The sequence below is a fragment of the Lepisosteus oculatus genome, chromosome 9 (assembly GCF_040954835.1).
Source record: "Lepisosteus oculatus isolate fLepOcu1 chromosome 9, fLepOcu1.hap2, whole genome shotgun sequence".
NCBI classification, from domain to species: Eukaryota; Metazoa; Chordata; class Actinopteri; order Semionotiformes; family Lepisosteidae; genus Lepisosteus; species Lepisosteus oculatus.
Genome location: NC_090704.1, coordinates 15,283,825 through 15,311,446, shown reverse-complemented (window position 1 = coordinate 15,311,446; position 27,622 = coordinate 15,283,825). Strand labels below are relative to the sequence as shown.

The following is a 27,622-nucleotide window of genomic DNA, read 5'->3' as shown; positions in this document are numbered from 1 at the left end:
TTCTTATTATTATTATTACACACCTGACTCCATGACTCTCGCTTCCCAGCTAGGTGGGGCGGAGCTGTACCTGAGAGTGGTCAATGCCCGAGACGGAGATGTGCAGGCCCTGGCCAGAATTGACCCTGGTTATGCCAGCCAGTACAAGTACCCTTCTCTGGTACGTCAGACACCCAGCCACTTGTGTTCCCTTCCACTGCAGGGGCTGCGGCTTTGGTCATGGACAGACATTTTTACAGAGTTTACAGAGCGGGTTTTACAGAGAGCTTTAGGCAGTGCAATCAGCAATGTGCCGCTAACTACACAGTTAATTGGTCCAATGAATCATTAGGTATTCAGCTGGAATGAATACATTTGTAAACTGGCTGTCAAACATCATAGCTCAGTTCCTCCTTAAAATAATATGGAACATGATCATGCAAAGCAGCTAAAAAGTAATGTAAAAGTTAGTCACAGTCATATCTGTTTTATTTTTGCTTGACTTTTTCCTTTCTTTTTAATGGAAAATTCTTCTTGACAGCATTTAAACCAATCTGGAGAAAGGCACATTATTTTAACGAATTTCCTCAAAGTGCTTTTTATCTGGCCTTCATTTTTGTTGAATTGTTTTTTTTATGAAAATAGATGGAGAGGGTGGCAGTTAGTGCAGCTGCTTTACAGCTCTTGAGTTCTGATATTTGTTTTGGACCAGGGACCCTTACGGGTGGAGTTTGTGTGTTTTCCCACTTCCACATAGATTTGCTCGGGGTCCTCCCACCTTCCAAAGATATCTGGCTAGGTTAGATATGCTATTCAGAATTGTCTCTTTGTGTCCTTGCAATGGACTGGCATCCTGTCCTGTCCATCCACACCCTGTTCTTCCAGAACCCTCACCAGGACGAGCAGCTTTCAGCTAATGGATTCTCCTGACCATGCTAACTCTCCTGTTAGGAAGTGTAGGGCTTACAGTGTGTCATAAAATATATGATCCAATCCGCATTAACTCCTATAGGAACTGCAACAATAAACTTGTTCTTGAACAGCTGACAATTTAAAAAATATAAAATAAATGCAACCACAAATTAAAAGAAAGAAACAACAAAAAAATATTGTTACTGGTTTCCATTGCAGGTGGCTATCCGCCCAGTGGCCCATGTGGAGAGCCCGCCCACTGTCCTCACTTCCTTTCATCCTTCGGCCAATCACTACCTTTCCCTCCCTCCTCCCACAGATCATGTGGACCCTCCTCCCCCCATGGAGGGGTCCAGTCAGAGGTGAGAAAGAGAGCCAGAGGTAATCAAATGCTGGACCTTGGAATCGATTTTATTGCAGGATTTCATCTAAACCAGAGTTTATTTAGGTATATCTGCACAGAATTAAATGTTTGCATTAACAACTGCACTAGAATAGATGGAAATGTCTGGTGTTTGATCATCTAATAATAATAATAATAATAGCTTACACTTATATAGTGCTTTTCTGGACACTCCACTCAAAGCGCTTCACAGGTAATGGGGACTCCCGTCCACCGCCACCAATGTGCAGCATCCACTTGGATGATTTGAACCTTTTGCAATAAAAAGTCCTCATCTAGAACCTACACAAAACCTGTACAAACACAGGTCCAATATCCTATGTAACATTTATAGCATTTTGTGTTTGTTGTGGCTATTTTACACAAACATATGCACCTCTGTTTAAAAAGCAATCAGCAGTCATTGTATCTATACAAGATCCTGAATTTGCTAAATGCAATGCGAGTTAAAGGGGCTCTGGGATGAAGGATCCCTTCACCTGTAAACTGTGCTTGAGGAAATAATGAGGAAAACACAGTGACCATGATGTTAGACAAAAAGAAGCTTACCATATTTCATATTTAGCAGATGTGTAGTCTTTTCAACTGGGAAACAAAACCACCCAAAGGAGGGTGTAAATGGACAATATATAAATGGTAACAAATAGAGAACAAAAAAACAGTAAATAGTATACTGTAATAGTATAGTAATGCATCTTATCTATCATTTCAGCACTGCACAAATTCACTATTTTTGCAGCAAGCTGTCATTTTTGAGGACTCTTTTTATCACTTTAGGCTGGGAAAACCTGACCAAACAGCAGCATCAATCTCATTCCCTCAGTGACACATGGTACAAAGTTAGACCAGAATGTCATAAAAGACAAAGCATTTGCAGAACGTATTTGTGTTATACTTCCCTAAAATATATGAAGTGGAATCAAGAATATAGTACTTTTTCATAGTCATTTTAGTTCCATGATCATAAGGATATATCCTTAAGGTGAGACGTCTGGAAATAAGAGCAATCTTTTTTAATAATCAATATTCTGACAGCGCTCTAGCAGGTTTGCCCAGTCGAGAACATCTGAATCTCTCTCTCACCTCAGACCTGATTGTGTGAACTGATCAGTAGATCATTAGAGAGTTTTAATTATTCAGCCTTGAGATTCTGGAATGTCTGGAATACCAGATGTCATTCAGTTTTGGAATGATGTATTGAGGATGATTGTTTAGCTCTTACCTATATACACAATGGCAGTATAACGGGGGAAAAAAACAATCTTTTCCACAAATCTGAATGTGATTTTTTCTTGATCTTGAATTTGATTATCTCAAAATATTTTGAGGCATTTTTTATTATTTAACCTCGCTAAAAGGTTTCTGGGTTGGTGTGACATTTTGATTAGCTTTGAGAAGATGTCTATGACAGCATACTGTGAAAACATCTTTTTTTCACCTTAGAACTATTGCTAGACTACGCCCTATGCTATCATTAACTGTGGCTGAAAAGCTGATCAACACATTTGTGTTCTCTCGAATTGACTAATGTAATGCTCTACTCGCTGGGGTATCATCTACATCTACTCTGAACAAACTGCAGTAAGTCCAAACTTCAGCAGCCAGAATCCTGACCCGGTCTAGTGCAAGTGTTCACATTACTCCTATCCTGGAGTCCTTGCACTGGCTTCCGTCAGATTCTGTGTAGCCTTTAAAATCCTCATGCTCACCTATAAGGTGGCTTGGCACCTCAGTACCTGTCTGAACTATTATTGCCCTACTCCCCACCTCACAACCTTCGCTCTTCTAATTCTGCTCTCCTTACTGTCCCCCAAGCCCGTCTACATTGTATGGGTGACAGGGCCTTCTCTTGTTATGCCCCCAAGCTCTGGAACTCTCTCCCCAAGGATATCAGAGAGTCACCTTCTCTAAACTCCTTCAAATCCAGACTCAAACCCTCTTCTTCAGAAAAGCCTTTACTTAACTGGTTCCATTCTTCACCCTTCTGCTTTTCTTAGTACCACCATCCATGTCTCCTCTGTATATTGTAATTGTGTTTTATCTTGTATATTCTTTTTATTGTTGTTGTCATCCTGTAAAGTGCTTTGAGAAGCGACCTTTAAAGGCGCAATATAAAATAAAGTTTATTATTATTATTATATTATTATTATTTTAATTGTAGCTTATTTGTGAATCCTCCAGTACACTTGGTCAGCATGATCAGAATTCTACACCATCAGTAATTGATGCTCTTTCTGATCTGTTCACCTCTTAGATACTGGGAAAAGATAGGGTTTACCCCAGTTTATTTAGAGTGACCTGAAGTTGCTTTTGTATGACTCTTTCATTACTACCTCTGGCTACTGAATTTTGCATGCAATGATCGCAGTCTACATTTCTGTCTTGGCATGCGTAAGTGATCTCTGGGATTTTCTGCTCAGTGCTCTCTGTTCTGTGCTCGCTTTTCCTCTTTTGATTCATCTCAATGAGACAGGCTCCCATGGGCTGTAAGATGGCTGCCTGAATACAGCTGCTTCTTTCAGGTAATGCTTATTAACTCCCTTACACTGCCATTCTACAGAGTCATGCAGGGGATAGAAAAGAGAGCACAGCGTACTTCCTCCGTCCCTTCGGTGCACACAGTCTTTCAGAATTCATTGTCATGTGGAGCACACAGCAGGAAATAATGATCACAAATATTCTCTCTTTATTCAGATGTTGACCTAAAGTATACAGTGTTAGACCAGTGCGAGCAGGGCCAGCCCTGGGAATAGGCAAACCCTGAGGCCACCAGGGGGCCCCCTTATTGTATAACACAACATATTTTTAACTGGTACAATCAAATGTGAGTAAAAAATTCACTATTTCTGTTTCTGCTGTGAGGACTGGAAATGCGCAATAAAATACACATTGTTTCCAGTACAATGTTAACATTAGTTTGGTTCAGTGCTCTGTCACAGGACGTAAGAATTTTCCATACCATTGTGTCGTCCAGTGCAGTGGTTTCCCAACCCTTCTCCTGGAGGAACACTGTCCTCTGGTTTTTGCTCTAACTGAGCTATTAATCACAAGCTCAGCTTTCGGTTTTCTCCTTGGGGCATATTTGTAAATTGTAAATTTGATTTCAGCTCTTAAGGTCGGATGGGATTTGTAATTTGTGATCAGCTCTGTACCAGTTTCTGAGTTTCAGAATTGCCCTCTTTCAGGTGTGCCTTCTGAAATGTAACAAAGTGGACGAGATGTCATTCTCATCTGTGTCTGCTCATCATCAGTTGATCAGCTAGTGTCGAGCTGTTTAGTTTGAAATAACAGCAAGCTTGTTTTTGTGTGCTGAAGCTGTTGGAAACTATATTTTTGAATCAGGGTATTTATGACAATCAGGACTGATCAAAGAAACGAGTTAAATCAGGGTCAGTGCAAGCCAGCAGATCAGTCAGGTCATCAGGCAGCAGTGGAGATTTAGAGCTCAGCTGGAATCCAGGCCAGCAGATGCAGTGTTCAGGGCCGAATTTTGGTGTTCGTAGGCCCTAGGTACTTTCACTCTGAAAAAGAGGGGTAAACACCAATTGAATTAAGTTGATTGACATGATGCACTATAAACTCTTCTGATGCTAACCCACGTGGTTGATGGAGCGAGTCGAGTGACCATCTTCGATACTTCCAGTTTCTAGAACAGCCGCCAGACAGCGTATGATTATTGATTTGGAGCACCTAGAGTCGATCACAAGAATGTTGTTTTAGCTCATTTTTCGTGTTTTTCATTAGTCACTAGTGTTTCCCTCCTTCACAGGCCCTAAAAAGTTTGTAGGCCCAAGGCACCATCCCCACAGTGCCTAATGGGAAATCTGGCACTGGCAGTGTTCCTGCAGGGCCAGGCAGGGAACTGCTGGTCTAGTCGGCTCTTTGCCAGGACTGACGGTGTGTTTGTTGGTTTGCAGTGTGGCAGAGACGCCAGCAGGTCCCGGACCCTCAGGTGGGGTGGGCTTCATCGTGGACAGAGTGAAAGGGGCTCCTCTGGGGTTCGGCAGCCTGCGACTGACAGGGTATAGCCAGAGAACCGGCAAGGTGAGTGAGGAGGAGTCGAGTATTGCTCCCTTAACAGTCCATTCGTTCAAACACACAAGTGTTTGCAACTTCTCTTTAGCTGCTTTGGGCAGTCGTAGCTCATCCACACCTGATGATGTGATTCTAAAAGTTCATGCTGTATACTAACATAAAAATAAGTAGCTCTGGAGCATGATGATCCCTAAGTTCTCCAAATTCTTAAAATGTATTAAGACCTGAATGAAAAGTACATCAAGATCCTTGTTTTGTTGAGGAGTGTTTTGTTGAATTGTTGAATAATGATGAACCACATCTAGAAAAACAGGTTTTGCGGGGTTTTCCTGTAGCTGATTATTCTGTATCTACAGTATATATTGCAATGGAGTTCATGAAAGAATGGGAATCTAGTGCTCATGCCCCTTGATTCTGTTGGTATTATTTGCTTATTCAGTTGACACTTTTATCCAAAGTGTCTTATGTTTATCCATCTTAATGAAGTAATATTAATGAAGTAATTACTTAATAAAGTAATCTTTAGGGCATGACAGCACTGTCTCACCTGGCATTTGATCCCACAACCTTTCCCATTATATGTCTGGAGCCCTAACCAGTAATCCACACTGCTGTCAGTGCAGGTTAATGAGGTCCCTCAGTCATTACTCTGCTATGACAGTGGCTGATGTACTGAGGGCAGAACTGTGACAAAGCACAAAGGAGAAAAATGTAGTACGCCTTGGCCATGAGTGTCTGATGCTGATGAAAATTCACAGGGCTGGAATGCTTTGAGGACAGAGTGAGACGAGCTAAACAGCTTCTGCAGTTTGTAACTGTTCTGAAGGTGTCCTGTTTGCTGTCCTGTTGCCTAGGTGATTGTATGCAGGAGCAGAGGTATACTGTGTTTCACCTCCACTGTCAGCTCTTCCATCAAACATGGGGACTTCATCTTCGGAGAACAGGAGGTACATGTGGCACCACTGTCTCACCACAGGAGAGAGTAAACACAACCTTTCAGCCTGGTAGATTGCCTTAATATCAAAGCATGTCCTTTATTTGTAATCCTCTTTTGTGCAACTCTGTACATCAATGCCGATTTGAACATTTACTCACGCCGGGAGATAGAAACTTTTTCTATGCATTCTAGAGTTTAATAAATTCTACAGCGCTGGCAGAGAAATGTACTCCATAGACGATCAGCATTTAAGAACAAGAAAGGCATAGACAAGGGTGAAACCAGAGTGTTTCAGAAATTAAAACTTCAAAGCGAAAATAAAAACGCCAAGACTTACAGTACTGCAGCTGAGCCAGCGAGCATCTAGGACTCTCTTCTTTCATCTTCAGATTCTCTTCTCCAGCCTGCGGCCTGAGGCGGACATGGTTCTGTTTGTGCGTTTCTACCACTGGCCCAGTGGGAGCTCCCTGACAGGAGAGGCCCCCAGGGGCCCGGAGAAGGAGGAAGAAGGGGTGTCAGGGAGCCTGGCTGAGCGAGAGGAGTGCATTGTGGCCTGGGGAGTCCTGAGGCTTACCCGCCCTGCAGCCCGGCGTGAGTCTGCTCTGAGAGTAATTTTCACGGCCCGGGCTCATCCATCAGTCTGGAGTAGTGATTAGGGCTCCTGACTCATAACGGTAGCCTGTCAGATTTAAATCCCAGATGCTGTTGTACCCTTTTTCAAGGTGTTTTATTTCCAGTGCAATAAGCACATCTATGTCTCATCAATTCAGTATAAATCTGTATGAAAGAAGACCTTGTGTAACTCAAACAACGCGCACACACAGGTACTAATACACGAGGATACATTTATTAATACATAGAATATGCATATAAACTAACAGATCTTATCGAGAGGGTTATCAGAATACAAAGGTATATATTCAATCAGTTACAAAGAGTTACCTATATCAAGAGGACATACGTTCAGTATATCATTCATTAAGACCGTTTCGTAAAGTGAACTTGGTTACAACTTCTACATTAGATACTCAAAACAAGTACATAACTCTTAGGAATTAAATTGATATCAACTGGTTGGGATAACAATTTAATTCTCGAGCTGTCATGCATTGAAGTTGAATACTCATCCAATTTTTGGGGATTCAGATCTCCTGCGGGCACAAAGAAACTTTGCTGTCCAATCCGCGCTCTCTGGCTCCGTGCCAGGCTGTGCTGTGCGGCTTGCGACGGTGCGCTGCTGATGCTCACTGTTGGCTTTAACTAGCAAAGTTTGTGCACAGGAGAAGAGATGACTGTGGGTCCCAGCAAGTCAGGAAGAGGAGCGGTTCGTTCCTGATGAAGAGCTAGTTCTGAATAGTGATTCAGCTGTCCACAGTTCCGACCTGTTCACGAGCCCTGCTGCTGGTTACTCTCTGGCAACCTCCACTCTAGACTCTTAGAACAAAGGAAAGTTCTGGCACTCGGACACACTGGCCGTTCCGTGGTTGTCCGGGCTGAGTCTCAGGATGGTCAGGAGGCGCGCTGCGAGAATGTCCTGCCCTTGGGAGCCTTCTGCTCCTGGGCCATCCTGCCCTGGAATTCTCCTTTGAATTCCCTTTAGAACAGTCCACAGAATCCTCTCCAGAATCTTACTGAATCTTGTTGAATCTCACAGGCTCTCTGTGTTGCCTGTTTTTACCTGGAGGAACTTCAGCTCATTAATTGGCTGAAAGTTCCATGGGCATCAGAGTCCCACGTGGGTTACTCGGCCCTACCAGTCCCTGATTGGTTGATCAAGGTGAGATATGAGTCACTTACTCCTGACACTTAGTAATGCAGTCCAGATGTCCAACTGGCACTCCCTAGACAGATAGGCGCCAATGGATGACCATTGATCATGATAGCCAGGCTTAGCTAAGTGCATCCCCCTTTGGGAGCTGTCCTAGGACCTTAAATCACCCTGCATGGTTTCTCTGTGGCTGCACCACAGAGATGAACAGAGAAATGAGGCCTAATTTGGGAAAGCTCAGAAACACTTAATTCTGCCTTATTAATAAGCCTCACCGCTACACCAGTCTTGTTAAGTGCTTTTACAGGAATAAGCGGCTCTGGGGGGGGGGTGTGTGTAGCCGATGCTCCTCCTGCCATCTCCCCAGTCTCAGTGTCTGGTGCTCTCTCCCTCTCTCCCTGGCAGCGCAGAAGAGTCCAGGAAGAGGGAAAGAGGTCTGGAACACTGGCACTCACTCGGTACCCCTCTTCCATGTGCCAGCACCCCCGGCCCTCGCCCTCAACGCACTGGTACAGCCTCATAGCACAACACAGAGAATTCATTTACTATTACTCCAGTACCGAGGTCAAACAAGCAATAACTGGGGGAAAAAAATAGTGAGCGTTTCACAAGAAGTGTCACTTAGATTTGTGTGAAAACTATGAAAAAAGTGTACAAATTAGGAAGGACTAAAAATTCATTAATCCAGCTTCCCAACTTTTTTCTGGATCATGTAATTATTGAAGATGTTTCTTTCTCTTGACCTGCAAAGTTTCCTTGTCTTTTGTCGGCCATCGGTTGATGCTGCGTTGGCAGTAGAGGATGCTGTGTGTGTGTCAGCACTGTCGCTGGGGGCTTTTTAAGTTCTCCCTGTCTCCAGACTCTGTTGTAACCTCGATGTCTCTGTTTTGCAGCCCGCAGAACGCCTTGTAGAGCCCTTTGAGCCCTATGGTGATACGTCAGTTCGCCTGCACATCTACAGCGGAGACCGACCTCAGTCTCCCTTCCCCCCCGAGTCCCCCATCCACCTCTTTGCCCCCCAGGACTGGCCTCAGGTCAGAGTCAGCTCAGCAAGACACTGCAGCGCAGCTCAGTTGAGTCTGGAAATTACTGGCAGGCCAGAAGGCCTCTCCAGAGAGCAAAGCAGGAATACAAACATGTCTTTTCCTACTGTGCTCTGAACACAAGCATTTCCAAGGCTAATTTATACACCAGAACACCTTTATGTGTCACCATCTACTGTATATGTTTTTCAGGAGAAGGACACAAGGCATATACTGTATTTAAATGCAGAATGTATAAGCACACCCAAGTTACATAAGTATTTTTAATATGAACACAGAATGTAGTTTCTAATTTTCAGTTGCTCTGAGGTGTGAGGACATACTTTTTCTGAAAACATCCAGGTTTTTGTGTTTTGGGAGAAAAGGCTTTTTTCTTTGTTCTGGCGGCACATGACCAGATAGAAAAAGGCGCCATCCTTCGGATGAAACCAAGGCCCTGACTCTCTGTGGTCAATAAAAATCCCAGAATGTTTCTCTGGGGTGCGGAAAAGAGTAGGAGTGTTACCCCGGCGTCCTGGACACAATTCCCCCTGGCCTTTACCAGTCGTGGCCTTATTATTCCACATTTGAAGAAGGCTCCACAGCCGAAACGTTGTGTTTCCTTTCTTCTCTTTTCAGCATGGAATTAACCTTGTTCTTATTGCCTTTTTTGGCCTATTATTATTATAGTTCAGGTACATTTTCGTGTAATCTTCTCTATTCACATGCAGGTTTTGACTTCACACCTTTCTTCAATCTTCTCCACTTTGCACTTCCCGAGTGGCCTCTCTGCCCCTCCTGCCTCCCCTGCCTTTGCTGTCAGCCCTGTCTTTCTCACACCTGAAGAAGGCTTCACAGCTGAAACATTGTGTTTTCTCTCTTCTCTTATCATTATGAAATAAACCTATTACTTGTTCCTATTATTATTATTATTATTATTGTTATTTTTATTATTATTACAATTTCCCCAGCTACAGCACAGTGACAGGTGCTGCAGTTCGCCCTGTGTTAGGTGTTTGTTCAGGGACCTCTGCTCTGCCCACCAGGTGGCTTACATCAACTGCAAGAGAGAGCTTCCTCCCGCGCGGCCCTTCCTTTCTGGGGATGGGCTGGACCTGTACCTCGACGGGGCTCGCTTCCTGCCCGACGGCGTGACCATCAGTAGAGTGACCGGCCGCATCTTCGACCGCCACTACAACCAGTGAGTCACCTGCCAGAGCACAGCCAGGGAGACTTCTACACAAACACGAGAAAAACAATGAAGAAATGCCCGCAGTTTCAAGCAATTCCTGCAGCAAAGTGAACATCTTAATATATTTCAGTTCTGGGTTCTATGACCTATACTTTACAGGCCTCTGGGATCCTCTATGACTTACCTTCTTACAGTGATGTATAGGAATCCAACTGCGCAACTATTGACTGTAGGGCACTGAAAAGTTCAAATCCAAAACATTTCAACTTCAAACATTGCATAATTCAACACTGTTCTGTATACGGTATATCTGAAACTTTTCTGTCAGTACTGTATATAGGATACTTCTTAAAACAGAATGCAAGACACGAGCTGGCTTCAGATTGCTTACATGTATAATATATTCCCTGTCTATGATGGGGGTTTTGAAGTAGGGGCCCCAGAAACAATGAGAATAATGTGTTTTCACCTTAATGACAGTGTGTAAAGTCAACTCTCTTTCACAGTAAGTCTACTCTGACATCACCTACTGTTAATCTGTTGACCTGTCATCCTGCTTTTTATAATTTTATATCTTCCCATCCTTCAGATGAGATGTAAAACCGAGGTCCTGACTCTCTGTGGTCATTAAAATTCCCAGGGCGTTTCTCGAAAAAAGTAGGGGTGTAACCCCAGCCGACGTCCTGGCCAAATTTCCCATTGTACCTTACCAATCATGGCCTCCTAATAATCCCCGTCTATGAATTGGCTACATTAGTCTGCTCTCCTCCCCACTGATAGCTGATGTGTGGTGAGCGTTCTGGCGCACTATGTGCTGCCGTTGTATCATCCAGGTGGGGCTGCACACACAGAACAGCAGTATCTTCTTTTGTTACAATGTGACCAAAATGATGTAATATTCTAAATGAGGATTTGCTAATGTATTGTACAATTTTAACATAACACCCTTTGATTTAAATTCTACATTTTAATTGTATCCTAAAATTGTGTTGGCCTTCTTACAGCTTCCTAGGAGTATTCAAAAGATGAAAATGATGAGTCAGCATAAACTCCAAGTCATTGCTCATAAATAGCTTCTTTAGGCTTGGTGTTTTTCCATCTCAGAATTGTAATATCTGTTTTTTCTACAGCATGCAATACGTTTGTATTTTGAATTTCCTTTGCTGCCTCTCCAGAGTTTAAAGATGTTCCTATTTTGCTATCACCTGTGAACTTGACTATTACTAACTCCCACAATCTCCAGCACTGATTGTAGAAATACTGTATGGTGTAAGGGGTCCCTTTCTGTGTGGTCTTTTGTTTTGGCAGAGTGGGGCCTGAGATCTCCACTGGGATTGACCTAGACAGTAACATCTTTGAACCGGTATACGGTGAACGGGTAGAAATTCGCAGCCCCAGCCTGCCCCCCTCGGCCACTCTCTTACTGAAGGTAGGGCCGAGACTGAGAGCCTCCATGGTACTTGATCACCCGTGATGATCAGTGTCCACAGAATGACCGCAGCCAGTTGTCAGCTTTCTCTGACAGAGAGTCATGAGAGAGTCTTTATTGACTATCGTCCCTTGTAATTATTCACATGATTTTAAAGCATGTATTTCAAGACACTCTCTAAACATTAATGTTGAACAACAGATCAAAGAACAGAGAGAACAGAGAGGTCTGTGTTGCATAAAATTGGACATTTATTTCCCAGGAAAGAAAGAGAAGCATGTTCTTCTTCAGTTTAGTCTGTCAGGGCTGGGCACACAATTTTTTTTCCTCTTTTGATGGTGTACAGATGGATGCCTGAATGTCTTTTTGAAGCAGAGACTTTTTTCTGGGAATAATGAAAACAGACCAGCTCGCTCAGTTCTCAGGGCGAGTGCTCTGGGTGTGGTGGGCTCAGGCTTTGCGCACGTGTTTCCACAGGTCTATACTGTTGACCGGTTCACCCTGAAGTTGGTACTGATCGGCTGGGCTGCTCTGGGTCTCTTTGTGGAGTCCGGCAGTGAGACTCAGCCTAACCTGGATACTGCAGGACTGCAGGTAATAGTGACTTTTACTTCAACACACAGAACCAGAGCCCAACACACCGTATAAACACTCTTGCGCGTTGTTAAGCCTGGTGGAACAAAAAGACACAAAGATCCGTCATGTATATGGCATGCATGACAGCTGTTGGGGCTGGAGATTATTTAGCATGAAAATAAGGAATACAATAAAAAAAAATCAAAAAGAGATTTACAGCATGTGTATGTAAACCCTGGATTAAATTATATATTATACAGGATTTTCATAAACTAGAGCTCTGCTTTCCAGTCATGGATCTACATTTTGCAAAGCTTTTGCTCTGCAGATCTCATTAAATGAAGGGGGACATCAGCTCAGACTGTACCACAATGGCCCTGACCCCGACAAGCCCCTGTCCACCAGCGCACTGAGTACGCAGGGCAGGTACTGTATGACGAGGATCATTGACTTATTTGATTGATTTGATAAATTGTCTCACAAATGTTCCAGTTACCTTATTATATAAAAACATTGTACAGGAGAGTATTGTGTTCTACACACTGTATAACTCAGTACTCTCCTTTGTCTTGACAATACAAAGCACACACATAATATAACACATAGTAGTTTGTGTGACTGGGACACAGCATGCATGCAATGCAATAAATGAAGTGCACTGGAAAGTCCTGTATGCAGCACACATCCTCTTTGCAGGTATGTGCCCTGTGCGACTCTGCTGGTGCGTCTGGTGAGAGCCCCCGTGGACAATAATGGACAAACCCTGATGCGCAGTACTGTGCCCGAGGCAGACTGGGAGAGACTGGGGCTGTTCCTGCCCCGGCCAGGGTACTCCGATGGGGGGTATTATTCCCATTCTGCCAAACCAAGCCAGGGAGAGGCCTGCCTGCTCTCAGCCATGAGCAACAGGTGAGACTTAGCATCTTATTTGATAAGGGGAAAAGTGCCAGTTGTGCCAGTAGTAACACTGTCTCAGTTTGCACACTCAGCCTTGTACCAAAATACTTCGTGCAGAGTCCACTGCAGAGAGACTTTGTACGTGGTATTATGGATCTTTAGTATCCAGTAGTCTGTATACTTTTCCAGTATGCCTTTCCTAAGTAGTTTCCTGTTCTACTTATCTAATCCAGCCCTGTCTCTATTCCTACCCGTATGATCTCCTTTGTCCTTCCCCTTCGCAGATCTGTTGTCCTGGTCCGAGAGATTGTCTTCCTCATTGCTGGGAGTCAGGGAGCAGAACTTAAGTCTGATACAGAGATCCATGGTTGGATCAGACAGAAACTGAGCCGCATGATAGACAGCAAACCCTTGCCTTTTAACCTGAGCTTGGTGTCACGGTATCTCAGCTCCTTTGGGGTGAAGGTGAGTCCCCCCGTCCCCCTGCCTTGTCTCATTAGGATGATTCTTCAGCACTTCAACACAACACTTCGTTATACAGAACTGAAAAACCAAATCCCTTTCATTTCTGTTTGTGCAAGTGATTTTTCACAGCAGTGAGTGGTGGGAGCCAGGCAGGACTATAGGGTTTGGCTCAGGGCTGTGATGCCACACTTGTCCTGTGAGAGTCTCTCACTCTGTGTCCTGTGCTGTTTCCTAGGTGTCACTGGACAGGGGGCTGAACCTGCCCTGGTCAGCCTTCACACTAGCGCTCTGCTCCTTCACCCCCCCAGGCGCATTTTACCGTGGAGCATCGTGGGTAAAATACGATAAACCTGCTGTTTTCCAGGAGCTGGACTTTAACAGTGGCCAGAGTGCCCCCCAGTGGCTTGATGGGTTTAAGGTAATACAGTTTAACATTAATGGAGGGGAAACCGTTGATAAAAAGAGCAATGACTTAAACAAAAGAAGAGGTCGAAAAGGAAACAAAAAACTGAACCGTCATCTACTGCCGCACACTTCATTTAATTGGTTCCTGAAGAAGGGTCCACAGCCGAATTGTTGTGTCTCTTTTCTTTTCCTTTCAGCATGGAATAAACTGTTAATTGTTCCTTTACTGTTCAGGATGTTGGGAGGAAGGGGAAAGTTATTTTGACATAATGGAGGTAATCCAGGAGAAACCAGTGCTCATACAGTAATTACCTCTGCTCATGTTCTCACTTCCTGTCTGTGCTCTAGTGTTTCCCCAGAAGGAGGCACCACCCACAATTGACAGTGATTATCCACCTGCACGAGGTGTCTGTGAAAGTCCAGAGTGAGACCCTCACCTACAGTCTGGGAGGCCAAGCCTGGGCAGCCCTGCCTGTCTTTACCCAGGGGTACTGCAACACTGACCGCTATCAGATACCACTCTACCAAGGCGCCCCATCACAGGTCAGGATATTGGGTAGAGCTGGAACTAAGGTTATTAACTCAGTGCCTATTAGTTATCAGTGGTGTTCTGTAGAGCACAGGTACAGTGGTTTTAATATGTCACATATCCATTACAATGACAGTGTTCTTAATTGAAAATGTGAATTGCAGGGTGGCATTCCCTGTCTTTTCATTTGTTCTCAAGCTCCCTGTTGTTTCAGTGCCAGTGTTGATAAATTTGTGGGTGGGTTCTCGTATCTCAGGGATTGGTAGACTGGTAATAATCCTGCTGGCTATCTGACATCACAGTGTCTTCCAAACCTTGCTCTACAGTTTGGCAACTGCAAACGCAACACTCATGAGAAAACAGCGAAAGTGAGCTGATTTCTACAAGGGACAAGTGTATCGCTTGTACTTATACGTGTTAGGACCATATTGGTCTAAAACAAAAGTAGAAATGTTAAAATACGTGAATCAGCAGAATCCACTGGACCACTGCATAAGGCTATGGGTTGGCAGCTACAGCACTTTTTCAAAGATGCACAGATCTGTGCAATAGAATAGTGTCTACAGTTTCTGATCAATGGCACCTTTCTGCAGTTACCAGTGACTGCAATGCTGCTGCAAACTTTATCTGAAATCTAAGAGACACTTCTCAGTCACCTAAAGCTGCAACAACATAAAATTGTATCTAAAAGTGCAGAGAGCCTCATCTTCAAATTTTCCCTCAATGACTCTATTGAGGTTAGAACGGGTGGTTTATTGACTAGGAGGCTGAATGGGTGCAGGGACAGTTTGAGATTGCCTGTAACCTATCTGGCGCCTCACCTTGTGAGTTGCCACTATACAGGTATAAAATTCTGGCTGTGTGGCCCTGCAAATCATAAGTTTCGTAGAGTTTATTGAGGAGAGGCCTGGAAAATGAATTCATTGGCACTTATTTAAAAATTAATATCCTCTTCTTGCTAAGACACTCAGGGCTCAGATGACTTTGTGGCTCAGAAATCATGTGTCTTACATGTTAAAACGTTGAAAAAAACAAACATACCTACCACTCAAACAATTAATATAATTAATAATACATAACTATTAAAAGCAACGTGTCATGTCTAAAGCACATTCAAGAGATTTCTGCATATTTAGGATTTTGTTTTCTTTTCTCACAGGATGTGCTCAAAGCACTGGCTCAGGGAGACTGCCACAGCATCCTTGAAGACCTGAGACAAAAGAATCAGGTTGGTCTTCAATATAATAATTGTTTTCATCAGGGGTATTTCATTTAATTTCCTTGAATTGTACTGCTGTTGCTTTCTGCTCTGGGTTTTTGAGAACGCTCTGTTAGGTAATCAGGACTTAGCTCATGCACGACTCTGAATGATAAATTGGATAGCTTTTTTGAAAAACAAGCTTGTCATATTGGGCTGTTCTTGTCCTTTATCCTCTCACTAAGACAGGCAGCATGGTGGCGCAGTGGATGACATTGCTGCCTGGCAGCGCTGGGGCCCTGGGTTTAATTCCTGGGCTGCTATCTGAGTGGGGTTTGTGCGGTGCGGTGGCTCTGTGGCTAAGGATCTGCGCCTGTGGCTGGAAGGTTGCCGGTTCGTTCGGCCTGCAGAGGAATCCTACTCCTTTGGGCCCCTGAGCAAGGCCCCTAACCCCAATTGCTCCAGGGGCACTGTATAAATGGCTGACCCTGTGCTCTGACCCCAAGCTTCTCTCCCTGGCTGTGGGTCTCATGGAGAGCAAGATGGGCTATGCAAAAAGACAAATTCCTAATGAAGGGATCTCATCTTCTCCCTGTGTTTGTGTGGGTTTCCTTCCACAAACCAAGGATATACTGGAAGGATACCTGGCTACTCACTGGTATAAGTGTGTGTATCCTACCTGTTGCTGGTCAGAATAGGCTCCAGCTTCCCTGCTAACTGGAAAAAGCAGTTAGAAAATGGATGGATGAAGATATAACACCAAAAAGACCTACCCTTATATATCTCTAACAGTGAAGATGAGATATTTTAAAGTTTTCTCCAACAAAACTAATGAAATGTGTTTAATCTTGTTTAATATCATCTGAATGGAGTTGTGCTGCAAACAATCAGTGCAATTCGCCCAACATGGCAGCAGCACTGCAGTCAGTCCAGTGAGACACCTGTCTGTGGCCCCTCCAGGTGCAGCTGCTGAGGGGGGCTTCCGTGTTTGTGCGGATCGCAGATGGAAGGAGAGACGAGGAGCTGGCGCTCTGCGGCGACAAGGTACAGCAGCAAACGGCCACTCAGAACCTGCTGGATGGAGCATCATACTTCAGTCTACTCTTCCCAGTTTAGAGCAGTTTCGAGGATTGGTTTGAATGGGTAGGGTTGCATCAGTGTGTGCCATGCAAAAGAAGTGAATGCTATGTAATGCCACATTGAGAAATAAAAAGGAACTCACAAGGTCCATAGCTAAAATTTTTAAATTTTCAGCATGTATATTCACTTCTACTTGTTCCAGTTCTGTGGTGTGTACATTAACCACTCCTTACTGCAAAAACAGTTTTAAGTACAACATACTGCATTTGCTATACTCTAGAAAGCCACAGTACACTCCACTGGTATATGGGAAACTGTTACTTGTTCCTGTTGAATACACTAGTTTTTGTATAGGTGTAATCTATTAAAAGGTTTCCTTTGTTGTAGGACACTAACTTATCCCAGCTGCCCTCTGCTCAGAGAGACTTCTATAGTCCCCAGCCCAGCAAAGCACCCCTCTCCCAGCTGATTCCTCCTGCGTACCTGTGGGATCAGTTCTCCCATCAGCTGTCTGCCCGATTCAAACAGGTGAGCACGCCAACATAGTCACACAGACTTGATCCTGAGCCCGCAGCACACATTCAGCAAGAGAACACTGGCAGGATTCTCTTCAAGGGTTCTATTCCCAATCTCTGTAGAAGAGGAAGGTAGCTTTCCAAATAGTTGCAACTATCATGTTGTGCATTTCTGAAAATTGGATTACAAAACACACAGCTAACAAAAAAAACCCACCATTTACAAAAGCTCTTTACCTATATGTGCTTGGCAGACTAAATTACTTTACTCATTTGTAAACTTGAGTATCAGACTAATGCAAGGGCATATACATGGCTGGACACTTATGAAATTGTCAGTTTGATCAATATTAACATTCTATACAATTGCCTTGTAGCTAATTTACCAGTCCCTGGAAACTGGATCTAAAGAAACTGGTCCACTGCGGCTTCATCTCGGGCAGGAAGAGAGCAGCGATTAAGCCAGCTCCGTGGACAAACCCTGATCCTACATCAGCCCTTCTACCTCCCAGGAACCCGTTTCCATTAATATGATAAAGGACCAAGAAACTGCAAAATCAAGTTATTTTTGATCCAACTAAGTGGATTAAATAAAGGACTAGTGTCCAATATTAAGTATTACCACATCTGCATATTAAACCCATTCACAAATACCTTGAACATTTTGTAATGACCAGTTACAATAAAAAGTAGTTTTGCAAATACGCTTTATTGAAATTTCCTACAGTTTTACAAAATGAAAGTTAAAAAAGGACTGAAAATACTTTATTTACAAGACACACAGCTGTAAGGTGGGGAGGAGGGAGTGGACGTGCTGGTGGGGAGAGAGAACTGCCATCTTCAGGAAGCTCCATCACGCCGACGTCTCCACTGGGGCCGCTGGCTTCACAGGCTGAGGGGAAAAGAAAGGCTCAGTGCCCACTGTCTGGCTCTCGGTGCTGGCCAGCCACACCACAGACCAGAAGACGGCTCCAACAACCTCTGCCAGCTGGCTTCAGGGCCTTGCGATATACTTATTTAAAAAAAAAAAAATCACTAGGTAATGAATACCAATTTTGGGAGATGAAGCCCATACTTTAGCCTAGAGGCCCATTGCATACTTTGACTGCTTTTAGTTAGGCCACTTCCCATGGCTACCCAGCAATTCCAGTAACCCATTTATACAAGTGGGTGGAGCAGAGCAACTGGAGTAAAAGGAACTTCCCTGAGGATACACTTGAATGAAAGTCACAACCTTCCAATTTAAAGTCCAAAGCCACCCATTTTAACACTCACATAACCTACCCAATCAACATAGCCTGTTCCACACTGAAATGGCACCTCAAAGTCCTCTTTTCAAGAGCCACATCCACTGCAGGGTTTAGGTTACACAGCAAGCTAATCCCCATCCTTACAGAGAATGAACATCAAGCCTATCACTCGCCTCATCCTGCTCCATTTTCTCCTCGACTCCATTGTCGTTGCTGGCACAGTCTCCACTGCCATTAACTGCGGTCTCCTGTTTGGGCTTTTTAGCGTCACTGTTCTTTAACGGGCTCTCCTCCTCGGGTTTCCTCTGTGGAGGACAAAGCAGTACAGAATTGGTTTAATTAAGCCCGTTTCCCTATGGGTGGACAAGACGTACGCCTAAAGCCAACATCGCCACAGTCAAGCCAAAACAACTTGCCACACCTTGGCAAACAAAAGTAATCAGGACACAGCATCTAACATCCCACAACACAACCTTCACATTTATAGCCATAGACACCTGGAAGAAATAACCAGTGTACACTGCTCTTCACATTCATGGTCCAAATTCCCCTAAACATCATTCACTGTCACACTGCAACACTACCAGCAAAGGATTCTTTATATACTAAAATGTAAACTCAACAAGTTAGAGCATAGGTGAAGAATTTCCAGGTCCGTTCTTTCACCAGTTGCAGTTTGTCATCATGCACTACCGCAACACTATGCTGGCAACAGGTCAGTCAAACTACACACAAACCTTCTTCCTGACCAGATGGGAGATGTCTGTGACAGACTTGGAAGAAGAGGCTCCATCAGCTGGTTTCACTGGGATCTGAGAAAGTGAAACAGTGCAGAACCTTTAGAGGAAACTGAAGTATAGATTTACCTGTAAGTTTTATATACCACACAACATACAGTCCACTCTGGGTCCAATTACAGAAATCTTAAGAACTTTGAAGTTAAACTCAACAGGGATACCAATTTTATTCCTTACTAAATCTTATGATGCACGAAGTAATCTTGCTCTGGAGGCTAGTGCCATTAAATACACTGGGATAATTTCTTTAGATACTTACTATGGATGCAGAGGGCCCTCCATTTTCTCCCACAAATCCAGAAGATGAGGAGCTTCCAGACTAGTGTTGGGAGAGGAAGAGTTAGCTTCTGCATCATGCCCCTGCCCCACTCCCTCATACATTAATCTTTAAAATAACCCTAAAACCTACCAGGGTCTGCTGGATAGCTTCTGATGCCACACTAGCAGTCTTCTGGCTTTCCTTGGCATCCTCTATCTTCTCCCTGATGTCAGGCAGAAGCTGTTTCAATTCTTCCATCTCTTTCTGCTGATCGGTGGGGCTTCCCGCACCTTCTGCCTTATCAATGGCCTCCTGAAGCATGGCTGCACATATAAAGCCAGATAAGAGAACCGCACAGACCAATAATAGTATTTTTGGCATTTACATCTAGTTTTAGGTCATTTACACCATTTATGTACTGGTTCAGTTTTCATCATGGTCATGACTGAGGGCTACCTATTCAGAAATGGGTCTCTTGGGATCCTCCTCTTCCTCTACATATTTTGAGGAAAGAGCACTAGCTCCAATACATACAACAGTCATAGCAACCAGTTACACAGATCAGAACAAAGCTTGGGAGAGGGTGCGGAGTACCAGTACCCAATATTATTCCTGCTGAACATCATGTTCCCAATTACTCACTTAAAAAAAAAATCCCCCTTGCAGAATCAATGAATAATTCTGGAGGTTTCCAAGTTTGAGACCATGTTAAAATTAACCAATAAATATTAAGCCATTTTGTCTGAAAGACCCTGATAAAAATTGAAATTCCAACAGTTTAAACAAAACCTGAAACAATGATCTTATCTGTAGTTCAGCCGTTAAAACAAAGTGCAGATGCAGAGCACAAGTGTTGATTTTAGACATTTCCAAGTTTGTAGTGAAAGGCTTGTTTCTGGGGTCCCTGAGGAGTCAAAAAAGGCTTACCCAGGCGGCTCTCAATGACCTGGACAGAGCTGGTGAAGTGCTGAATGGAGAGGTCGTACTGGTTGGTATAACCATAGGCGAGTCCCAGCTGGTAGTGCGTCTCCGCAAGCAGGCGGCTGTGGGGCAGCAGGTGCTTCAGCTGGATGGACAAGCACTCTTGAAAGTCCTCCAGTGCCTGGACATAGTTCCCTGCAGAAGAAAGTCATCACTACCTAAATACCCAGAGCTCCTCAAAAATTATGAGGACATAGATATGACAACGAGTTTACATTACACCACACAAACTTATCCTCAATCCTCTCCAACAGTTAACTAAAATATGGACATTCTAGTAGCTGAAAACTTCCTCCTTTTGCAATTTTTCCAGAAATCCACAGAATAGTTGACTAAGGTTAGCTGAACTGTACTAAAATGCATCTTCTTATAAAATACAGCTTTGTCAATTCAGTATTTATGTTTCTAAATGCATCCAATACAGACTTCCAGTATATCATTGCACATCAACCAACAGACTGTTTAACTGAACCCATAACACTCCATGAACCAGCAATATCCCCAGCACATACCTGATTCAACACTAACTTCTCCCAGCTTCAGATGTGCCTGGGCTGCCATCAACTGATCATCTTTGTTATCCTTTCTGTGGAACAAAACATATGGCATCACATATCCAAAATGTACAATTTAACCAACAAACCTAAATGCCATTCACTGCAGTTGACAAGTAATCTGGTAACTCTGAAGACCCATTGGAGATCATATCGAAGCGTTTATACCTGCAATTACTGAAGCAACAAAGCCATGCTTTCAAAATGGAAAAAGATGAATGAGCACCGTTTCCAACCATGATGGGCCAATGTACAATGTACATACAGTATTTACAAACTATTTCTCATTACAACAGGCACATGAGGAATGCTGTACTTTAAAACACAGACTACATAGAGAAGTTTTAACACACTGGATGTTTGTGTTCTAAAATTTCTAAAAAATAAGTTTTCCACCATAAGGTGCCAGAAAAGGTGATTTATACATCAAAGTCAATCAACAGTATCACAGTATCTGGAACAGTAAGAGTTGCCTACAGTCTGTGAGCCCATGTTACTCATCTGCACCTCACTTACCTTTTGTAGATGACCTTGGCAACCTCCAACATCTCCCAGGCCAGCTGCAGGTTGCCAACCTCCTCCTCTTCACTGTCCTGCAGGGATGGAAAGGGTCACAAGACAAGCCTCACTTAAAGCCTTGGAGACAGAGCCACTTCTGTCAGTAACAGAGGGATGCTCAAAAACAGACAAACCTTTCAGAGTAGTGGATCTTTCTTTTTCTTTTCCCCGTTTACAACCGTATTTTGTGCAATATATGCCAGGGACCTGTGCAATACATTTACATCTATATTTATATTCATATGTGTGATACAATTTTCCTGTGTACTGTTCTGTTCTAGTCTGTTCTTTGCGTGTCCGGACTGTGAGTAACTCTTGTATTATATTGTATGTACTGTACTATTATATAATTTGTTACACTGTGGCTGTGTTAAGCTGCTGTTGCACTGCAAATTCCCTCACAGGATCAATAAAGTATCCATCTATAATGAATTGGGGTAGGCGGCTGCAAATTCTACTGGACAACTCACCTTATCCTCTGCTGTGCCTTCTCCATCGTTATCATCATCATCTTCCTCCTCCTCACCTCCTGAAATGACAGGGGAATTTCACAGCTCTCTAGTGTCTGTTTTAAAGAATGTATCTAAACTGTTTTAGGGAATTTGAGTGCTTAACGTCTCTACAATTAACAATATTAGGATATGGCACTTGCACCATATCTGAGGCAAAAAAACCATCAGGACTTGACACTTCAAATGTGTAAAAATAATGAAGACAATTTGTAAATAAAGTGTCCAGTTTAAAATGGATAAACTAGTTTAAAAATTGTGGATTTTAGTGCTAACATTGCTAAATAAGGCATTAAGCTTAATCTAAACTTGCTAGAATGAACATCCACTCAAACTGTACTGGAAAACCTTCTGCAGTTAGTAAACTATACATAAAATCACTGAACCACATCTGAAGACTGTGGTTTCCAACCTCCAAGTGTACATAGGTCACAACTCTTAAAATTAGGAAGCTACTAAGGAAAGATTGAAAAGCAGGAAGATAACAGATAACAGATAACAGATATTCAAAGTACAAACCCCCTCAGAAGTGTACAGTGAGGTTTATTCTTAAAGGATAGAGAAAGTGGTCATTTCCATGCAATTCCTTATCCCTCACATTTCAGTTTTTAAGGACCAGTTTAACCCAGCCGCCCAGTTCTTCTCCCAGGTGGTCGGTTCCTGCTGTGCCCAACTGCACCAGTGCCCCCCCTTCCGTTTACCTTCACCCTCCTCCATCTCCTCCTCGGCTTCTTCCACTTCAGAGGGCTCTTCCTTTTTCCCTCCAGCGCTTTCTTCCACCGCCTTCCCATCCTGCGCTTCCGATGTCTTCTCTTCAGCCTTCTTCTCAGGCTCTTCCTCCCCAGGTTTCTTTGGGGTAGCCGTGGTCTCTTCCTCACCCTTTTCAGGGGACTTGGTTTTAACCTCTTCTGCTTCCTTGGCAGGACTCTCAGTCTGACCCTCTTTGGAAACAGTGGCAGCTTCTCCTTCTGTCTTCTCACCATCCGCTGGCTTGTTCTTGCTCTCCTCATTCTCCGTTTTGGCATCTTCCTTTTCTGCCATAGCATCGTAGACCTGCTCTCGAAGCTCGTCCCTCGTTTTCTCTATACAACCACGAGACAGGGAGCACAAAACCAGGAATTACACAACCCACTGCACAAGTCAAGGTCTGTGGCATCGGTGAGCTTTTAAACATCTGGCTTAGGTCACAGCTGAATTAAGTCTGCAACATCGGACCCCCAAGACACCATTAACAGAAGAGCACAAGGCCGGTCATTAGAAGATGTCAGACCTGCGCAGTTAAGATTTGTTGAGGGAATAGGACTCCTACGTTGTACATCTGAATTCAAGCCCACGAGGATGTCTGTTTTTTTTTATCCAAAAAGCCGCCACAGTACCCTTCACTGATCCAGTCCTGCATGGAGGGCAGGTGGCGCACAGTGAAGGATTACTTCAGACCCAGAACCAGGCCCATCTGCACCAGTCTCACACTCACCATCAACATTGTCCACACTCTCAACTTTTGAGTCATCTGCTTTCTCCCCTTCTTCCACCTCTTCTTCAGGGACCCCCTCTAGGGCATTACCCAGGACTGTATTCTCCATCCTGCAACACAAAAGTCACATCAGTCCAGCCTCTTTCACGCTAATGGAATATGGATACTGCTCAGCTTCACTGAAGCTTGATGTGCTTCAGTGAAGCAATACAGCAGTTCGGAAAGGGCAGGTGACGCACACTCTATGTCATTCATCACTGTTCTGAGCAGCCCAACCACTACAGTTCAGAGGCCTCCTGAAGCCACACACATCACATGACCATTATACTAGTTCCAATGCCAAGTCCTACTTTAAAGCAATCTGGAGCACAAGTGCCTTTATCAGCACCCGGGGGTCTTATAATAGCATGTGTTTTAATAAACCACAAAAACAATGATAAAACTATGCCTGACTGTAGTTGTCCAGTGCATGGGTCTGTCACACATCAAGTGCACAAAGACTTTCAGACAAACACTTCCAAGGATGAGGTAGAGCCTATCAAACTTGCTGGTCTGCTAGATCAGTGAAGAGACATGCATGTGAAATGGTCAAAGATGTTAAACAGATAGTCAGGCATTAAAAGATGTAAAAGTAGTGTTGTATTCGTGGAAGTGTGTGGACAAAGGAGTTAACGGTCCTTGATAAATAATGTAATCTCCAGAAGAGATGTTCTGACTAAAACCCATGCAGGGCACAACTACAGGGGAAGACTAAACTAAGCCTCATCATATTGAGGAAAGAAACCGACATCAAAAAATATTTTCTGATGACTTGACAGTTGTCCTGCAATGGCTGGAAAATGGAAGGGATTCATAAAGATCATTGTGAAACACTGTCCAACCCTTAAAGTTTTATTGTATTATTCATCAGAAAAATGTCAATTCAAATGAGCTCAATGATGATCACTGTGGTGAAAATACTCAATTATCTTCTTGCTGAACATACCCTGACACACAGACCATTTAGCACTGCTTCAGGAGAAGGACAGTGCATACTCAAGGCATCACACTAGATTCTTATATGTGCACATTAAATTGTGTACTTATTTTTATTATTCTAAAATGTATGGAAGGCCATTAAAAAAGTATTAAAGACATGCAAAGCCATAAGAACAAGTGCATGAGCTACCTCCTGGTATGCCCTTTCTAAAAGATTGCCGACCTCGACTATAAAGCAATTGCGATCAACAGGAACATCATGTGATGCTCGATAAAGCTGAAAGGACCATCAATGTTAAAGTTAGTTGAACAGCTGAATTACTGTCCAAGTCCCCACTGGAGCTCATTTAATCAGGATTTTTAGAAGCAGTCGTCACAGCGGTACCCACATCCGTGTCAAACCAGCTCTGGGGTTAATTCAACAGTTGCTGAAATACCCTTCTGAATGAGATGCTTTCGCTTAATTAACTCACATTTATGAGTAAGTGAAAAACATTTTGCAGGTGCACACTATTACAAAAGCAGCAAAGACTTAGGGTCAAGAGCACTTGTAAAGTCACCAGATACCAAGAACAGAATGAAACCCTTGGTATATTATTCAAACAGTAGGGGGGGAAAAAAAGGCAAAAAAAATCTGCTTACCTGGCCAATTCTATCAAAGACTTCCCACAGAGGAAGAACGCTTCTGCACACTCGTCAGCGGTGTCCCCATACTTCTTTCCTCTATAAAAGAGGGAAAAAAAGTCATTAATACACAAGCACAGCTTCTCGGGGTGTCTACGTAGAACTTACAGCAGGGTTGTGTTGGGTGAATGTTCTTACACAGCAGGCAATATAAGAAATGGGTTCAAAACGGTCTAGATCATTTTCAAAGCTCAATGGATCGGGAAGGAAACCTTATTGAACAAGATGACCAATGGCAGTGAAGTGGTCAAAAACTGCAGATGTCATGTTTATCAGCTATAAAGGGATCAAATTCATTGTATGTTCAGTTACAACAAGTTACAGTGGACCTTAAAGCTGTCCATAACAGCCCCGTCTACTCCCCAAGCTCAGGGGCAGTTAGGCATGCGAGTCGGTCTCACAGCCCTGCTGCGTAGGGATGAGGAGATCCTCCTGGGTACTCACAGCATGGCACAGGCTTCCTGGAAGGCATTCACTGCGGACACCACGTCCCCCATCACCAAGTGCCTGTTCCCCGTGCCAATCAGCTTCTTGGCCTCCTCCATGACGTCACCGCCGGGGCTGTGAAAAGGACAAGGTTCGCCAGATCAGAACTGCTCGACGTTCCCCCAACAAGCCTTAAGAGCTATTCAGCAGGGACAGCGATTGTGCACTACCGTTATCCACCATGCTGACGAGTTAAACAGGAGTGTAGAGTACGGCACATCCAACGCGCTGCTTACACGAGTGGTTCAGCAAACCGTTATAAAAACGAATTTACCTTGACGGCTTTAAGCCTGTTCGACCCCGACAATTTACTTCTGCCATTCCTGATCGATGAATTCTTTAAACAGCACAGGGAAATTCCCTGAATCAGAGATCGTACGCACACACATACGTAAGTTTGGGAAAGGCGCCGGAGTTATAACTGGGGAGTCATGTTGACAAACTCCGGTCGCGGAAGAAAAGCGCCTCAGCCGGTTTCTTTCAAGTGGTTCAGTGTTTCTGCAGGACAGAGGTCTGCCCCGACAGCCCCCGAAATGCAAGCAAAGTAACGAGATGTAGGTTCCCAAAAGACGAACAGTCCCTTTTCTCTTCATCCTTTATCCCCCAAAGACAACTTCACAGCTAATACAGAAACATGAAAGCTGATGGGGCTGTAGTACCGGTTTCGCAGTCTTACCTGTCTGGAGCGCTAGACGAAGCAGACGGACCTTCCTCCATTCTAAAATGTAAAAATAAACGCGATTACTGTACTGAAGTGCCTGTACACTCGGACAGACTCGCGTCTCTTCTTCAAATTCTCATAAGTGAAGCACCCACGAAGCCTAATTTACCGATTGCAAAATGATATGGGACAGAAGTTGAACTTGAAAACATAAGGCTTTCCAAATACCGATTAAAAGTGAACACAAGCCTAATTACTACAGAACTCTCTAGTTTCTGTAGTAAGGGGATGTAAGTGACCAGTATGCATCCAAAAGAAGCCCAAACACAAACAGATCAAATATCTATTATCAGGCATTCCACGAGTTTTAAACTGATGGGATGAAAATGGGTGCTCTGTGAAACAAATCGAAGACTACTAAGCCTTCCGAGACTGACGTTTTTTCGCAATAAAACCAGGGAAGACAAAATAAAGTGCTTAGCTGACTAAGAAAGTAGGACCTACGTAAATTCGGCTTTGTGCAGCCCGGGGCGGGAGACAGGCAGCCGCGCGATCCTACCCAGCAGCTCCACCGCGCGCCCGCCAAGAGGCGCCGCGCGGCTTCAAACTCTCGGGAACAAACACACAGGTACGCTTACTGCCTGCCGGAACCACAACAGATAACAAATGCTACAAAACACCCTAAATTTATAAATCCCTTCCTTGGAAAAAAAAACAGTTCCATTTTCTAACGCTGTTCCACCCCCACTCCCCCCAGTTGCTAAGCAGACCACGGCCATAATGAGAACAGCTGAGCCCTGGAAAGAAAAACTACGTCTTTCGCTACAGAGCTACAATGCGGGCTTCATTTTTGGCTTTTGCTAAAAACTGTTCCTCTGCAAGCCTTCCCGGTAAAAACAAGAAGGGCTCACCTTTCCGTGGTCGAAGGAACGGGCGTTTCTTCTGGCATAATTGCACGGATAAAAATGTACCGCAAAAAGTACTTGTTCTTAAATATTAAATACCAAACTGAAATATATACAGTAGTGCTTGCCGTAAAAAGATGGCAGTTTTGTCTCTCTGTCCCTCCGCTTTTTTTGGTTGGCGCCT

General features: G+C 43.8%; 2 protein-coding genes across 4 annotated transcripts in view; one reads left to right on the top strand and one right to left on the bottom strand.

The window, feature by feature from the left end:
• The window catches only part of ccdc17 (coiled-coil domain containing 17), a 27,763-nt gene extending 9,719 nt beyond the window's left edge, over positions 1–18,044 (top strand). The window contains exons 13-31 of the mRNA XM_069194203.1: positions 50–160; positions 1,111–1,253; positions 5,212–5,338; positions 6,184–6,276; positions 6,656–6,857; positions 8,440–8,543; positions 8,928–9,068; positions 10,103–10,257; positions 11,557–11,677; positions 12,155–12,271; positions 12,582–12,679; positions 12,950–13,162; positions 13,435–13,615; positions 13,851–14,033; positions 14,369–14,563; positions 15,709–15,777; positions 16,708–16,791; positions 17,215–17,355; positions 17,720–18,044. Coding sequence (XP_069050304.1) covers positions 50–160; positions 1,111–1,253; positions 5,212–5,338; positions 6,184–6,276; positions 6,656–6,857; positions 8,440–8,543; positions 8,928–9,068; positions 10,103–10,257; positions 11,557–11,677; positions 12,155–12,271; positions 12,582–12,679; positions 12,950–13,162; positions 13,435–13,615; positions 13,851–14,033; positions 14,369–14,563; positions 15,709–15,777; positions 16,708–16,791; positions 17,215–17,355; positions 17,720–17,803 — 2,562 coding nt within the window. The 3' untranslated portion in view covers positions 17,804–18,044. The remainder of the gene's footprint in view (positions 1–49; positions 161–1,110; positions 1,254–5,211; positions 5,339–6,183; positions 6,277–6,655; positions 6,858–8,439; positions 8,544–8,927; positions 9,069–10,102; positions 10,258–11,556; positions 11,678–12,154; positions 12,272–12,581; positions 12,680–12,949; positions 13,163–13,434; positions 13,616–13,850; positions 14,034–14,368; positions 14,564–15,708; positions 15,778–16,707; positions 16,792–17,214; positions 17,356–17,719) is intronic.
• On the bottom strand, positions 18,033–27,622 carry nasp (nuclear autoantigenic sperm protein (histone-binding)). Of its 3 annotated transcripts, XM_015355676.2 has the most exons (15): positions 27,445–27,622; positions 26,549–26,590; positions 25,831–25,947; positions 25,345–25,425; positions 23,725–23,834; positions 22,952–23,332; positions 22,212–22,270; positions 21,700–21,776; positions 21,142–21,215; positions 20,576–20,764; positions 19,799–19,971; positions 19,649–19,708; positions 19,330–19,404; positions 18,766–18,897; positions 18,033–18,234 (listed from the first exon to the last, which is right to left on the bottom strand). In XM_015355676.2, the coding sequence occupies exons 1-15, from the start codon at positions 27,480–27,482 to the stop codon at positions 18,196–18,198; spliced, it is 1,647 nt and encodes a 548-aa protein (XP_015211162.1). In that variant the 5' UTR covers positions 27,483–27,622; the 3' UTR covers positions 18,033–18,195. The 3 variants fall into 3 exon arrangements, with proteins under 3 accessions (XP_015211162.1, XP_015211163.1, XP_069050305.1); XM_015355677.2 differs by lacking the exon at positions 22,952–23,332; XM_069194204.1 differs by lacking the exon at positions 22,952–23,332 and having other exon boundaries at positions 22,212–22,267.

Bases quoted from the DNA above. Each gene is read 5' to 3' on its own strand.
- nasp (XM_015355676.2), bottom strand. From the start codon at position 27,482: ATGCCAGAAGAAACGCCCGTTCCTTCGACCACGGAAAG. The intron at 23,835-25,344 runs GTAAGCAGATTT...TTTGTGTTGCAG, and splicing joins TCTTTGATAGAATTGGCCAG to GATGGAGAATACAGTCCTGG. The intron at 23,333-23,724 runs GTGAGTGTGAGA...GTGGTTGTATAG, and splicing joins GAGTGTGGACAATGTTGATG to AGAAAACGAGGGACGAGCTT.